Source organism: Cyclopterus lumpus, chromosome 1 (assembly GCF_009769545.1).
Source record: "Cyclopterus lumpus isolate fCycLum1 chromosome 1, fCycLum1.pri, whole genome shotgun sequence".
In the NCBI taxonomy this organism is placed as follows: Eukaryota; Metazoa; Chordata; class Actinopteri; order Perciformes; family Cyclopteridae; genus Cyclopterus; species Cyclopterus lumpus.
Genome location: NC_046966.1, coordinates 20,435,303 through 20,450,813, shown reverse-complemented (window position 1 = coordinate 20,450,813; position 15,511 = coordinate 20,435,303). Strand labels below are relative to the sequence as shown.

The 15,511-nt window shown below is 45.7% G+C and overlaps 1 protein-coding gene across 1 annotated transcript in view; it reads right to left on the bottom strand.

The window, feature by feature from the left end:
• Positions 1-13,886, bottom strand: part of sorbs2a (sorbin and SH3 domain containing 2a) — a 28,052-nt gene extending 14,166 nt beyond the window's left edge. The window contains exons 1-10 of the mRNA XM_034543753.1: positions 13,813-13,886; positions 11,257-11,283; positions 11,021-11,145; positions 9,242-9,649; positions 7,734-7,854; positions 6,571-6,749; positions 4,912-4,978; positions 3,890-3,940; positions 3,554-3,767; positions 3,342-3,456 (exon numbers count right to left, since the gene is read on the bottom strand). Of these exons, the coding sequence (XP_034399644.1) occupies positions 3,342-3,456; positions 3,554-3,767; positions 3,890-3,940; positions 4,912-4,978; positions 6,571-6,749; positions 7,734-7,854; positions 9,242-9,649; positions 11,021-11,145; positions 11,257-11,283; positions 13,813-13,870 (1,365 nt within the window). The 5' untranslated portion in view covers positions 13,871-13,886. The remainder of the gene's footprint in view (positions 1-3,341; positions 3,457-3,553; positions 3,768-3,889; positions 3,941-4,911; positions 4,979-6,570; positions 6,750-7,733; positions 7,855-9,241; positions 9,650-11,020; positions 11,146-11,256; positions 11,284-13,812) is intronic.
• Between the last annotated feature and the right edge of the window lie 1,625 nt (positions 13,887-15,511).

Here is a 15,511-nt window from a genome sequence, read left to right as displayed (position 1 = left end):
AAAAAAACGGGAAAAATGTGGAGAGAGCGACACTCGTTAGAGAATCAGAGTAACCAGAGATGGACTAGTTCACAAATACTGTGAGTGCACACACACACACACACACACACACACACACACACACACACACACACACACACACACACACACACACACACACACACACACACACACACACACACACACACACACACACACAGCTATTTCATCTAGTCATCTTGTATTCCTATATGCTTATCTCAAAAGAGCAACATTAAAACTACAGTATGTCAATGTTGAAATAAATTTGGCCTTCTAAATCAGACTTTATACACACACACACACACACACACAGACACAGACACAAATGTGCTCATGTACCACACATACACACACACACACACGCGCGCGCGCATGCAGAGTGTGAGAGCAAGCTGTAAAGCAGAAAGCTGCGGTGTTTATTTCAGAGCGCTGTGATTCGGTGCTGCGTTGCTGGTGCAGAGACACAATCGTTCCCTCAGGCGGTGAAAACGTCTCGTGACTCGTCGCCTCGATAAACGCACAGTGCATAATCACCCAGTGATGGAGGGGAACCGTCTACGCTCTAAGGGCTTATTCAGTGGTGTGAAACATTCAAAAAATATTGCAGGTAGAACATCTCAACGGACAGCCAACACGACCTCTGGGAAGCCGTGCCGGCCGGCACCAGGATGTGACGTTTTCCCCTGAATATTTTGGAATAAGCCCATCGAACAATCACCTGGTGTCATGCTATGGCATGGACAGAGGCATGGCACTTTGTCAATCAGTCAGGGAAGGGAGCTGGGCGGAGGGGGGGTTTCTGATCCAAGATCTGTGGCTAGAGACAATCGCTGCCTTGTGCCACTAGGGCGTCTTTACCACCTGCATACAGCAGAGGGCGCTGCAGCCTTTAGCTTGAAGATGAACGAGCAGAAATTAATAAAATAATCACGTGAATGGACTATGAATGAGGCTACTGTATATACAAGGATGAGGAATTTATGTTAGAATGTGGAAGAGATGTTGAAGAATAAAAGAAAACTCATCTATTGCCTAAATGTATATTGTTACGTTATATGTTATGATTGACTTCTCTGAGCAGCTCTACCAGTTAAAATTCAGGTCATCTCAAGCATCTTTTTTTAAATCGTTTTCCTGAAACAAGATGCAATAACTAACTGAAATAAAGTCCTCCAGGTGTGTGCGTGAACATTTCAGTGCCTGGTAGCCACCAGACCAAGAAAACACCCAGCAAGGCAGAGACATCACACGGCCTGTCACAGGGGGGAAGGGGGGGGGGTCACAGCACCCAACAAGTACTACATGCCCACACAACTAGCCCCACCCGGTCTATTGATGGAGACATTCAAAATAAAAACAAATAAAACATCATTGGGGGGGGGGGAGAGTGGAGAGAAAGTGGGGGTCCGCCTATGGCAGGTTGTGCTTGAGAGGGGTGGGAGTGGGGGTGGGGTGGGGGGGAGCTATGGCCCTGACTTACCGGCCGCCCAAACTCCAGCTCGGAAAAGAACTTATACCAAGGCTCGTTCTCTAAATCTATGTCGTCATAGGTCTGGGAAAGCATGACAGTGACAGAGAGAGAGGAGGTAGAAGAAAGACAGCGTGGAAAAGAAGTCACACACAGAGAAAGACATGGGCCTCATGGTTAGGAATGGACGAAGGTGGCACGGGGGGAGGCGGGCACAGGATGAAGATTTAGACCGGCTTCGAATACACACAGGACCACCTCTAACCACCGTTATCCAAAGAGGCAGACGGCTTCAACGCCTCCGTTCGTTTTTTCACGTGCATGTGGCATCACCAGGAATCCCATTACAGACGCTTTATTCTAAGCCTTACAGAGCTGACAGATAATGAAAATCAGGATGTTACTTTGAGCATTACATATTTAACACCCGACCTCATTATCCACACCTTGGTATTATTTAAAAGCCCTTCCGTCTCGTCCCCACGTGTGAGACTGTTAAAGAGTACGGTTTTAGTGGAGACGCATGTGTTTGGGGAAAAAGGGCAAGAATTTAAGGGGACACGGGATGAGTAATTAATCTACAAATTGGCATTTTATGGGTGGAATATTACTTTAATGCACTGTGGATTGCCTTGTTGCTCCACTAATAAAACTTGCATTGTCCTTGCCACACTCTCTCCCCCTGTAAGTCATCCCCAGCAGCACCATTAACCCCTTCATGTTTTAATGGAGACGCTTTTAAAAAAAAGGTGGATTTACAGATAACGAATTTGACGGAGTTGAGGACGGAGCTGTATCTCTGGTATTAAGGCTCAGTCGGATAGGATGTCCTGTGTTTGCGTGCAATGAAATTAGACGGGGGGGGGGGGGAGAAAAGCCAAAACAACGGTTGTCTCTGTGAAGCAAGTTAATCATCTGGATGTATTAAACTCAAACAGCTTTCTCTATCTCACACACTTTGGCTGGCACTGCAGCCAAGAGGCTGGTTTACTACTCTGTCTGCTCCTTCTAACCCTATTTCCCACATGGAAGTGGAGTGTTCACGCCAAAGGAAACACTGCCAGGAGACAGTTCGTAGGCGTTGCATCTCTCTTTGCTAAAAAAGAGAATACAGCTTTGAGGCATATGAGTCACCCTGTTAGAAAAAAAAGAAGAAAAAAAAGCAAGAGTCGAGAGCAGAGGCGAAAAAAGAAACTAAAGAAACAAAAAAACTGTCTTTTTGTTCCCGCTGCTCATAATTGGACACAAATGGACACTTCACCACCGAACAGGCTCCTAAAACCGAGCCTCAGACAGCAGATTAGTCCGCGTGGGTTCACTTCTACTCTTCAGCTTTGTCCTCTTATTGCATTATCAGGAACTGACTCATGCATTATAGCCCTGAGCATTAAAACGTCTGCAAATACTTTTTTTTTTTCTGTTTTAATCTTCTCCCACATGACAGACTCCTCGTCGACAACACCTTCTCCATTATCCTGTTCTCCATCTCTCAGATACCTTTTTATCTATTACTTTCTCTACACGGTAATTATCTCCGCACTGGCTGTTCACTCTGAGTGGGGAGAATTGACGAAGCAGACAAGCAGACACTCAAGGATGCAGCACGTGGAAACCTTCGCTTTTTTAACGCCCACGTCGTGCCTGACTGAAAGAAGTCCGTGCAAAAGCCCCATAATATGAAAATACATCCGGCAAGAAAAGGTACATGTGTGCTTGTGACTCTTTTCTCAATTTAAGGTCAAATTGAGAAAAGAGCTTTTTGCTTAATGTTTGGTCATTTACCCCTTTAAAAATGAGCCTTCTAAAACTTCAATATAATCCAATGACAGAATATATTTTCAAATATACTCACCGGTCTTTCGTGCTCCAAAATGGAGGACTTTCCCGGCTCATACTCAAAAATACTCTTCGGCTCTGCGCGGTACTTCCGTGTGTCCACCTTCCTGTTGGGAGGACCCCATTCATTCCTGGTGCAAGAAAAAAACAAACAAACATGCTTCTTAGACAACAAAGTCAATGAATCATCGAATGAATCGTGAACGAGATGGAAGACTTCTCTCGTACGCGTCGGGCGAGTCTCTCTCCCGATCGCTGTCTCTGGCCCTCAGCTGGAGGAGAGACGGCATGGGCGGAGGGGGCGGGGCCACAGGGGACGGCGGAGGCTCGCGAGGGCCCGGCTGCCCTCCGTTGTCCGAGGGGCTTTTGGCGAGTGGCCTGTACGTGTGTGTCCGGGGAGCGGGGTGGGCCATGGTGGCGCTGGACGACAGGCTGTAGTCGTCTGTGGAGGACAGAGGAGACATTGGAAGGGAGCGGTAATGGAGGCACAGCGAGCCGGACAGGAGGAGACAAATGGGTCGGGGAGAAATGGCTTGTGAGCAACTTTTTTTTGTTCTCTCTCACCGTTGTTTATGACAGCGTATGTCGCATTGTATGTGTCAGAGTAGTCGTCGTCTGCGGAAGAAGGGAACAGAGACCGATTGGTGTGCACGCACAAACAAAACGTCGTGGGGAAGAGGGAACAAGAGTGCACTTTGCTCTCCTGAGAGAACGGCACTTTTAGTAAATAAGTTCCAATAGTGACCATTCTTCACAGTTATTATGAAATTATGAATTATGAAACCACCCAAGCAGCATGAACCACTTTCCCCTCCGTCCATCAACGAGCTCGGCAACTAGCTAGCCACTCACAGAGGCAGTGTTTTAACCATAATGTGACATAACTATGAGTATTTGATTTTGGCTCTTTTCTCCACACGATGAAACTACACATTTCTTAAAATCTACATGAGCTCACTCGAAAGATTTGTAGACTTTGGATTATTACTTTATAAAATTCAAGTGTCGAGTATACGAGTATTCAGAGAGTCATGGAAGCTCATCAAGAGAAGAGGCCTGAAGTATTTTTTAGGCACACACACACACACACACACACATAAAACCGTGTGTGTGTGTGTGTGTGTGTGTGTGTGTGTGTGTGTGTGTGTTTCCCTCTGAGGCAAATTTGTAATTTGTGATATTGGGCTATATAAAATAAAACTGAATTGAAATTGAATTGTGTGTTTGTGCTGCAGTAGAAGAAGCCGGAGCAGTTTAGAACAAATAAGCTTTGAACCGACTGTGTGTGATTCTATCGAGCCCATAAAATTAAAACAGATTTCCCAGGACAGCTCTGTGTCTATTAGAGGTTTCTCTCAATTCCTCCTCCTCTCCAGACTCTCTTGCTCTAATCTAATGAGTTCTGGCTCTGAAGTTCTCTGGGTCTTTTGGTTTAATAAGAACCGACACACACACACACACACACACAAAGATGCACACACACACACACACACACACACACACACACACATGGGTACACAGCATGCATGCGTGGTTTCGAACATTTGATCACATCACATAAAAAAGGGACATTTCTTCAGACTCACCTGCTTTGTGAACCTTGTGGATCTGTTTGAACATAGTTTTGTACCAATCCTTGGGCCTATCCACGGTCTGTGGAGAGAGAGAGAGAGAGAGGAACAGTCGTAAAGATTCATGTGCCGTGAAATGCACCATAAACCTGAGAAGGTAGGAAGGGTTCCCGCTGCTTCATGGGACCGGGTCCTTACTGAGAAAACAAAACAAACACTCTCTAAAAAAAAAAAAACTCTCGCCTTTCTAGAGATCCATATTTCACTCACAGAGCATTTAACTCACGCTGAGACATGAATAAATTAATTATAGATATGTATTGTGTGAGACACTCTCCATACGACGTTGAGGACGACTAAAGTCTTGCATCTATTTCACTTTGCGTAATGCGCCGCCTCTTAATTAGTCTCAGTGGGATATTTAATCTATTTATCAGCTATAACTGTGGGAAACAAAAGATTGCACAGTTCTCACCACGAGCTGTATATACATGCTTTAGATACAGTCTGTGGTTCTCACACTCACTACTATCTATTGAAGATCCAGTGAAATGAAAAGTTCCAATTATGTGTGCCTGGGTTGATTTATTTGTTATATGTAAAAAAAATAAATTAAAAAAAAATGTTTTTAAGTATTTTATATTTAAAAATCCCTCTACCTTTTTTTCCTGTTAAATATTGAACATTGAGCTCCGGGCCGTATGAATAAATCTCTCAGATTGGATGTGACGAGCTCCCCCCCCCCGTCACATGAAACCACACTCGACTGTTATCTTGCGGCCGGCAGAATGACATCATAAGCTGTATGTTCGGACGTCGGTTGGCCGAAGAACCGCTTGATGAACCACCGTTGCGTTTTGTTTTGTTGTTTTTTTAAAATTGAGCTCGCTTTCAGAAATCAATGTCAGCGGGTTTGGGTTTCGCAGCTTAAGAGGATACAGAAGCCATGTTGCTACAAAAAACAAACAAAGTGGGAGCTCCTGGTGCAGTGCCCAGAAAGTCCAGGAGAAACCCCTGGTATGCGTGTCTTTGTGTGTATACTGTGTAGATCTAACGAAAAAAGAGCTATCAAATGGCAGATTTAATCCCCCTTTTATTCAGTAGCGCTAAACACCGTGTCTGGAACAGGCCGCTTGGCTCCACGGCGATGGAGTGAATGTGACGGAGCACGGAGCATTGGCCCGGCCCAATTACCACTTCACTTCTCCACGGCGACCAAATCAAGTGCCCCGCAAAAATGTGTGCCTTCTCACAACAAGGAGGGTCTGTTATTCTGCTTTTTCCTTCTCCTCTTTCCGCTTTAAAAAGCTGCCAGCTCTTCAAGAGATGGATAACGCGGTGGAGTGTTAATACGCGAACGGAGATAACACACGGACGCACACTTTGAAAAGTGAGCGGCGAGGACGTCGCAGTGCTAAAGCAAAAAGACCTTGTCTGAGCTCGTCTGTGAATCTTTAGCACGCAGAGGGAGAGTCAAAGAGATACAGAGAGAGAGAGAGAGAGAGAGAGAAAGGGCTTTTAATATGGGGTAAGAAGCTGCTGACAGCTGAAAGTAATCCACTCTCGTGAGCCTGATCACATATCAAGACAACACAAATAGGTCAAAAGACTACACACTACGGTGGCTCACAGAGACGGTGCAGCGTCTTTAGCTCTTTGAATGTTGGACCTCACCGTGCGGATAGCGATGGGGATGCCGGAGTCGTCCACGGGGCCGATGCCTTCGTAGTGCGGCGCCTTGATGACGGACACCTTCTTCTCCTCCTCTGAGAAGCGAGCGATGGGCACCGTGCTGCTGCTGTGGCTGCTGTGGCCCAGCACCACAGACTCGGTGGTGAACGACTCGCTGCCCTCTGAATAAGAGGAGGAAGAGGAGCGAGGAGAGGAGAAGACACACTTGTCCTTTGAAGCCACTAATAATCAGAGAGCACCGAGAAGGAATTAACAAGTCAACGGTGACTCATCCTCGGATGAACGGCTCTTTTGTGCACCTCATGATGTGAAGAACAACCTCTTTATCTCCCACTCTTTTCATACTGTGCACCACAACTGGATGGCCGCGTCTTCTACTAATAGGTTCACTCATATCCCAGCCTGGGCTTTTCACAAATACATGTGCCATTAACTATGTTTATGGGCAATAATTCATTTGCAAATATTTCTTTATGGCTTCATAAAAGATTTACCTCAAAAGTGTTTAGCACTTCCCTGATCATGCATGAGGTGGTGAAACTGGAAAAAATCCAGATAAAAAAAAAAAAATCAAACAATGGATGTCATCAAAGCTCCTTTTTCTTTTCTTTTTTTTTAAACGCTAAAAGAAATGAAATGCTAACTCACGGTCCAAGGCAGATGAGAAATACATTCTGTCATCTCACTCTGAACAATTAATAAGAAACGCTGACAAGATTCGTTCCATTCTTTCTATGGCTGATAATAAAACACTTTTGCATGTCTTATCTCAGCTTAATTACTGGAATAAACTATTCTCTGGCTTACCAATATCAACTACTAGCAAACTACAACTTGGACACATGTTATCATTTTACCCCTGTTCTAATTTCATTACATCGGCTCCCCGTTCATGCTGAATCAGACTTATTAAACATTACACGATCTGGCACCATCCCACTTATCACCTCTAACCAGCTGTCATACGCCTACCGAGGCTTCACAGCGTAAAAAAAAAGTGCCGCTCTCCTGACCTTTCCAAAATGACATAACACATCAGCGGGATGGTGCCGGGATGGCCTTTTCTTACCAAGCCCACTTTCTTTGGCATTGTCTTCCTGTCAAATAATTGCCCATAAAACAGGAAGTAAAAGATCGTGACTCACCTGAACTCCGGCTCTGTCTGTGGAGCCCGGTGTGGAGCGAGGTGGGGGGAGCCGGGTAGGACAGAGGAGAGAGGGGCCTCTGTGGAGCACTTCCATTCATAGCGTGAGAGAGGACCTGGCCCTAAGAGTGACCCGCAAGCCAGAACACAGAGACAATCACTCACTACCAATCACAATGGCAGCAAAATGCACACGTGTCCTTTCATAGCGGGGAATGGTGCGGCTCTGCCCTCCGACATTAGATTATGAGTAATAAAAAAAAAAAAAACAAGTAGCGAAAAACAAGAACATTATTAGTTTTATAAACCCATTATTAGTCATCATCACATTGCAATAAATATTAATATGTTAAAGAGGCAGAGGAGCCTATACTGGAAATGAATGTACAAGTCGACAGATGTTGGGGCTGATGTGCTGAATCTGAAGCGACTGCAGTTAGTGAGGGGGAGGGGCACTTATTGAACAAGACAGAAGAGATTAAAAACGGTGACGGTAAGCATAATAATTCATAATAAATTAGTTGTGACAAACAAGACAATAGACACAATGGGAGGCTCTCCCATTCAACACAGGGACATGTGATGGAATTGGACAAAAAGGGTAAAAACACGGCGTTTTCATTTTAAGGCAGAGTTTTGATCAAAGATTCACGAGAGCTCTAAAAACCAACGGCTATCAAAAGATTTGAAAGTGATAAACTCACATTAAAGCAAGACAGCACAGATACACTTCTATTTTAATCCATCGCAGAAGGAATGGCTCGGGTTTTATTCGGGCATTATTGTTTTCCTGCGTTTTTCTCACAATACTACAGGGATTTTTGATTTTCTTTTAGCATTCTGGCCATCGGCATCTTTGGCTTTGGCCGTCGACAGCAGGGGGCTGCCACTTGGGGTAAACTCTGAAGCGGCTAATCTGCTGCTCACACTGAGTCAGCAGTGAGTTAGTCGTACTTCTAACTTCTTCCTTGTTTAGTGCATGGGAGTACCACTCGTTCACAAGGACCCTTACGTCTATTTCCACAGCAAAATAATGAGCCGACAAGGAACGTACAGTACAGTCCTCATGGCTGTTATATCAGATAACCCAACCCCCCCCCCCCCACACACACACACACTTCTCCCTGGACAAGTTAACCCTTTCACGATGCCAACAACCTGCAGCCCACAGCTTCCAACTTCATCCTGCTATAACTTTTCTGAAAAATGGTTTTGTCTCTAATTTTTGATACGAACGGGCCTTAGGAGACGGTACAATTGCATCCGATTGCAAAAAAAAAAAAGGCATAACAGAGAAACATAGACAAGCACAAAGACATAGTGATCTAATGAGTAGAGAAACATTAACATTATAAAAAGGACCATTAGGTTGCAGTCGAAGGTTAGTGAAAGGTACAAACGCGGTAGGGTAAACACATTTTGTAAAGGTGTGGTTCAGCCATCCAAATGAGTTCGGGGAGGCAGGTGTACCATTTGTGTGTTACAGCAATGACTTGTTGGGATAATTACGTTAGTGACAGTGGCGGCTGCAGCAGTGGACGCCACAAAGGCTGTTAGCGCATCATCGGGGCCAGCAGTGGATGTGTAGGCAGAGACATGGCTGAGGGTGGGCGATGGCGTGGCCGAGGTGCCGGGTGAGTCCAGGCTACAGATGTGCAGCTCGTACAGCAGACCCGCCGTGGACGACGAGTAGTGGCTGAGAGCTGACACCGTCACGGGGGAGGCCGAGGATGACACCCAGCCACTCGTACTGCTTACTGTGGGAAGGCCCGGCCTGCTGGCTGCACCAGCTCCACTGGGAACATACGGGGAGGGCGATAGAGCCTTGGGCATTAGGCCTGGCAGGGAGTCGAGTGACTCTGAGCTGTGGCAGCGATAGGGGGAGTGGCGTGCTGATGGGTCAGGGTAGGGAGGCCCCTGGTGTTGGAGAGAGAGGAGGGAGGGTGTTGATTGGAAAAGGAGGAAAGGTGTTAAGCACTTAGTGAGGTCACTCATCGGCCACGATGTCACACGAGATGTGCGGTGGCAACACGTGAAGCCTAACAGAAGGAGAAATGCTGCCGTGAGGCCGCACTCGAGCGTCCCCGGGCTGCAGCATCTTCCTCTGAAAGGTGACTAACGCTGTGAATGGAAGAGGGTCTGTTAGTTCAAACTCTGTGGAGGGCTGCAAATACATTAGACAGACAGCAACAGGGGTATCAAAGAAATCAAATAGTTGGTTATCACACAAACGGTATGAGTTCACAAAGATGGCAGGAACAAGCCTAACAAACTAAAGGGCAACACACACACACAAGCAGCATCTTGTACGGCGTCCATCAAAACACCTTGTTTTCTATTCTTTTATCACTCTTGATGTCATCGAGACAAAAACCTGGCAATGTAGTGGGCTTGGAATGGACACAATGATTTACTTTTGTGACATTATGTATTCAGTTATGTACCAACAGCACTGCAGGAGAAGGTCTCGGTGGAACTGCAGGAGGAGCCATCGTTACCTCCACCCGGGCTGGAGCTGGACTCAGGGTCCGATTCGGGGCTCGATCTGGGGACTTGAGCTCCCCAGTGTTGTTTGAAAGCCGACGCTCCGGATGTTTGAGATCCTCCGGGCCCAAGTGGACGGAGGGCTGGGCGGCCTGTGTCAGGGGTTGAGACGGATCGGGACCCCTTTGTGGAGGCGGAGGGGGACCTGTGGTCTGGGACTTAGGTTGGGGGTCAAGGTAGGAGTTGCGGTGAGCCGGGGGGTCGGGGATGGTGACCGGGGTTAGTTTGAGGGAAGACACCTTACGCTCCTGGGCCTGTGAATTAGTGGTGGCAGAAGGGAGAGTGAACTGCTGTGCCTGTTGGACCGAGTGCGCATTGCCCTCCGAGTACGAGTAAGAGGACGTGCTACTGACGGTGTAGGACTCTTTCAAAACGGCTTTCTCATTCTGCGTGAATGTTAGCGTCCCGGGGGTAAAATCATTAGCCAGGGCGACAAGGGAGCTGTAGTCAGGCGGATTAGCGGCCGTGGGTGAGAAGTGGAAACTCTCTCTTCTGGGGGGTGGCAATGGCACATGATTGATATCCTTTATTGGCCAATTAGAAAGCAACAACCAACGTAAGTTCAAACAACAACAAAAAAAAATCATCAGTGCAAAGCTCGTTACAAGTTATTCCCAATACAATACTTGTGTGTAAACTATAATAGAATAGTAGAAGGCACTTTTCACACAGATTCACTGTTTTGATTCAGCTGTAATATCTTTAATAACGACATCTGTCAGTGTGACGTGTGAGACATGTTACCTGTGTTGGGGACTTTTTGTCCTGCAGGTTGGGTCTGACGCTGCGGAAGCCTTTGGCGGCAAGAGATGAGCTGCTGGCGTCTCCGTTCTTGAAGCCATCTGTTGCGCTGCGTGACCGCCAATTATCTGGAAATGGGAGTTGGTGGAATTAACGTCACACCCTGCCGTGTTTTGATCACTGGGGTGTTTCCCAAAGAGTCTCAACTCCAAATGAACACACAGGGAACAGAGACTTACCCAAGTCTGATGAGTGACATTCACTCCCTGGGGGACAGAGAAGACACGCCAACAATAAGTGACATGAGCGAACGCGTGGTCACATTCACCCCTACAAAAAGACGTGGATACGACTGCAAAGGGTTACAGCTAAAGTCGTCTTCATGTCACACAATGGGGTAAGGGAGGAGACAGAGTTCTGAAAAGACACCAACTAAAGAGGTACAAAGCACAGGGTGGAAATAAAATATTTCTGTATATATTTCTGTTTTGAAGATGGAAAAGTGAAAGCTGCACAGATTCGCAGGAACACTAACAATCGGTTAGGACCTAAAGTCTTAGATGGTTAGGACTTAAGGACTAAGGTGGTTAGGACTTAAGGTCTAAGGTGGTTAGGACCCAAAGTCTTAGATGGTTAGGACTTAAGGAATAAGGTGGTTAGGACCTAAGGTGGTTAGGACTTAAGGTCTAAGGTGGTTAGGACATAAGGTCTAAGGTGGTTAGGACTTAAGGTCTAAGGTGGTTAGGACTTAAGGTCTAAGGTAGTTAGGACTTAAGGTCTAAGGTAGTTAGGACCTAAGGTCTAAGGTGGTTAGGACTTAAGGTCTAAGGTAGTTAGGACCCAAAGTCTTAGATGGTTAGGACTTAAGGAATAAGGTGGTTAGGACTTAAGGTCTAAGGTGGTTAGGACCTAAGGTCTAAGGTGGTTAGGACTTAAGGTCTAAGGTGGTTAGGACTTAAGGTCTAAGGTAGTTAGGACTTAAGGTCTAAGGTAGTTAGGACCTAAGGTCTAAGGTGGTTAGGACCTAATGTCTAAGGTGGTTAGGACTTAAGGTCTAAGGTGTGGTTGCCACAGACATTACAGATGTCTAAGATCAAAACTCATACAGCAGTACCAATTAAAGATAGATTATTTGTACGATACTGGGCTTTCCTCAGAAGGCTGCTCTTTATGTGCAGTGGGTGCAAATGTTCTATCAGATTCTGGCTCTATTATAGAAATGACGACAGACGGAAGAAGAGCTTAAGGTATTTCATGCACATCGAGACTCGACAAACCACTTCCCTCCCAAGTCTAATAAAGGAAGAACTTCCCCCAGAGCACACTAATGCGAGCCCCATTATTGAACATAAAGATTAAAATCCACACAGCAGAATGACCACTGTGCATGGAGCCACACTTAAAAAGGGTACATTTGGTTTTATTTCACCCTGGCATATATCCAATAAATGTGGCTATTGTGGCTCTATAGGTTGTGCACTCACCACTTTGTTATAATTATTCTGATTTTGACCGTCTGTGTCAATTGATTTCACAAGGCTGGTTATGTTAGCCAGCTCGCAGCACAATATGCTAGTTTTACCCGTGGAGACCAACAAAACTGAACCGGCTCTTTAACCTTCCATTCTTCCCTCGTCTGCAGTTGGAACCGTCCCAGAGCTCACTTTCAGTTTTTCCTAGGGACTCCAAGTGTACCAGTAAACAGCAATGGAGAGTGTACCGTACACCCCTGCCAAGGCTGAGGGTCCCTCGGAGGCTGACGCCTGCACAATAACGCTCTAGCAGCTTCCCACGGGATCCCAAGGCCTGAGTGGTGGTTTAATCAGTTCTCCTATGCTCCTAAACATTCTATATATCGGACAACAGCTCATCGGTTTTCAGACAGCGCCCTACTATTGTCGAAAAAAGGCAGACGGTGCTAGAATGACATTGGTGCAGCCGTTAACCGAGATGCTGACAAAGTCCAGACACATAAAGGAGTCGGCAGCTGGGGCCTCTGGAAGCTGAGAATATACTTAAGTTGATGCTCTTCCCCCTGCTACGTAAAATTACAAGTTATTCGTCTTTACTTGACCTGTAATTTCAAATCATGTGTGAAAAGAAATTGGCAACAGTTTTTGGCTAAAGGGGCTTATAGATAGAGCAGATCTACAGTACGTTTTCTGAACCACTGTTTAGGAACACTTAAGCAGAAAGGTGCCATTTTAGTCGACAAGCGAGCCCATCCAAGAACATATCCAACAACATATCCAACAACACATCCAACAACAGATCCACGTTCTCCAAAGTGGTCAACGGAGCTGTGCCGTCATGTCTAACCAATCAATGTCGACAGGGGAGAACGAGTAGTAGATACAAAAAACAACCTGAGACAACAGGAAGGGAAGAGTGAACTACCCATAAAGATGGAGCGATGGAGCCGTGTGAGAGGGTGACACACGAGAGCTTTTAAAAGAAAAGACGAGTCAGCGACAGGTCGGTGCAGTAAAAGTTACGACTGATTTTAGCAAGCAAAAACAAGCCCAGGACGGGAGAGACAAAAACAAAAGAAATTTAAAAGGATTAAACAACGAACTGATTTGGAGAAAAACAAATAGCAGTCCAAACATTGCTTTAGCAAACAGAGGCAGCCGTGTCCGTATGCTCGAGCCATACCCGGGGTGAAGAAGGCCAAGCATAACTTACCTCGTGCTTTCACAGCTCAGTCCAGTCAATACCCGACGTGGCCCGCCTTTTGACGTAGCTACTCGTATTAGTCTCATTTGTAGTGTGTTTGCGTGAGTGTTAGTTAGTACCTGAGCCTAGATTCGGCGAGCTCTGGACCCTCTTCATGGGAGAGAGCATGAGTGACATGGCCGAGCTTTTGCGAGCGCATCCTCCGCTATCTGAGAAATCACAGCCAGGCAGGTGATCGCAGAGGCAGAGAGCAGCAGCACAGCATGCGCATGCACAAACACACACACACACACACACACAATGCAACCAGGCAGCAACAAAACGCTAACAAGTTGGAGGCAAAGAACAAGTCAAAGCACATGCATTTAAAAAGACCCCAATTTTTTGGTACAAAATGAACTCGGGAGATGTGATGAAGCTGGTGTGCAGCAGAATTTAAAATACTTTTTAAAGAGTAGAAGTTTGAAGGTGTAACACAACGAGCTGATGATTTTTTTCCACATTGAAGAAAAACCTGAGAGACACACACGTCGAGGTCAGTGAAAAACGGCACTTCATTAGCTCACTTTACATTTGGAGCTAAAGGTCGATACGGGTGGTTTCAAATATGTGCGTCAAACTCTGGTCTAATTCTGGTGGCTTTGTTGGTCGCCTTTCAGCACACGGCAAAGCTATTTTTGTTTTTGTCTTCTAGATTGTAAGTACCACAGAGCCGGTTGGTGTGTGGTGCTCAAAGACGGGTTTGCTCATTGATTCTCCAGCTGCAAGTTCAGGACAAAGCTTTTGAGAATACGTCACTGTGTTTGTAAAGCAACCGGGTTACTAAACCTTCTGATGCTTCCAGTCAGGATAGACACGGCCCAAAATGGACAATCACCAAAGTGGTGAAACGGGGTCAGGGTTAGAATTATAGACTCGTGCCTGTGGTCGAGGGACACGAGCCGCACATGGAGGCTTTTGTAACCATGGTGATGTTTTTGTATCAAATGGAATCAATAGTTTTATGTTCAGTTCATTTTTAACGCAAGAAAACACGATTATTCAGCTTTGCCAAACAAATATAATGGACACCAATTTTAAACAGTGTGTGTGTGTGTGTGCGTACTTAAATACCTGTATTCATATTGAAGAGCACTTCTTAATGATCTACTGCAGGGACACACACTTTCCTGTTAAACAAAAACAGAGTATTTCAGAAATACAATAAATATCTCGTTAAACAACTCGGCGCTTTTACAGTGATGCGTTTACAAAATGATTTTCCTGAGACTGCTACAATAAATAATGCAGTTGTTGCAATTGCAGGCGGCAAATCTCATTGGATTCGACATGAACTCTTGTGAATCAAATCTCAAACATAAGCATTTATTTTGGAAATCTGCCAGTTTCCCTCTGCCCACTCACTTGGTTCACTTTGATTTAAATCACACACAACTTAAAGAGCCAAAATATGTGTGCAAAGAAAAAGTCTGGAAAGATTAATGATGTTTAGGAATAGGGGAGACTGTGTGCTGCAAATGAGCCCTCGCACATCTCACTTGTCCGACCTTGAGAAAAATTAATTAAATCGTTAACTGCACTTCTAAAATGCCCAGGGCAAAATAAAGTGTGGTCTGGTGTTCCAGACCCGAGACCTCAAAACCAGCCGCCCACACATTCAGTCACCGATTCATAAGCGATGAACTGAGATGGACATTCAGTCCGATTATCAAGGTGGCATCGACACATACTGCCCATGACATGTTCACAAAGATGTTTAAGCCTCAAGCCATCGGATCCAAAACGTGGGAACATAACTTCTTCCAGCCTGAAAGACTG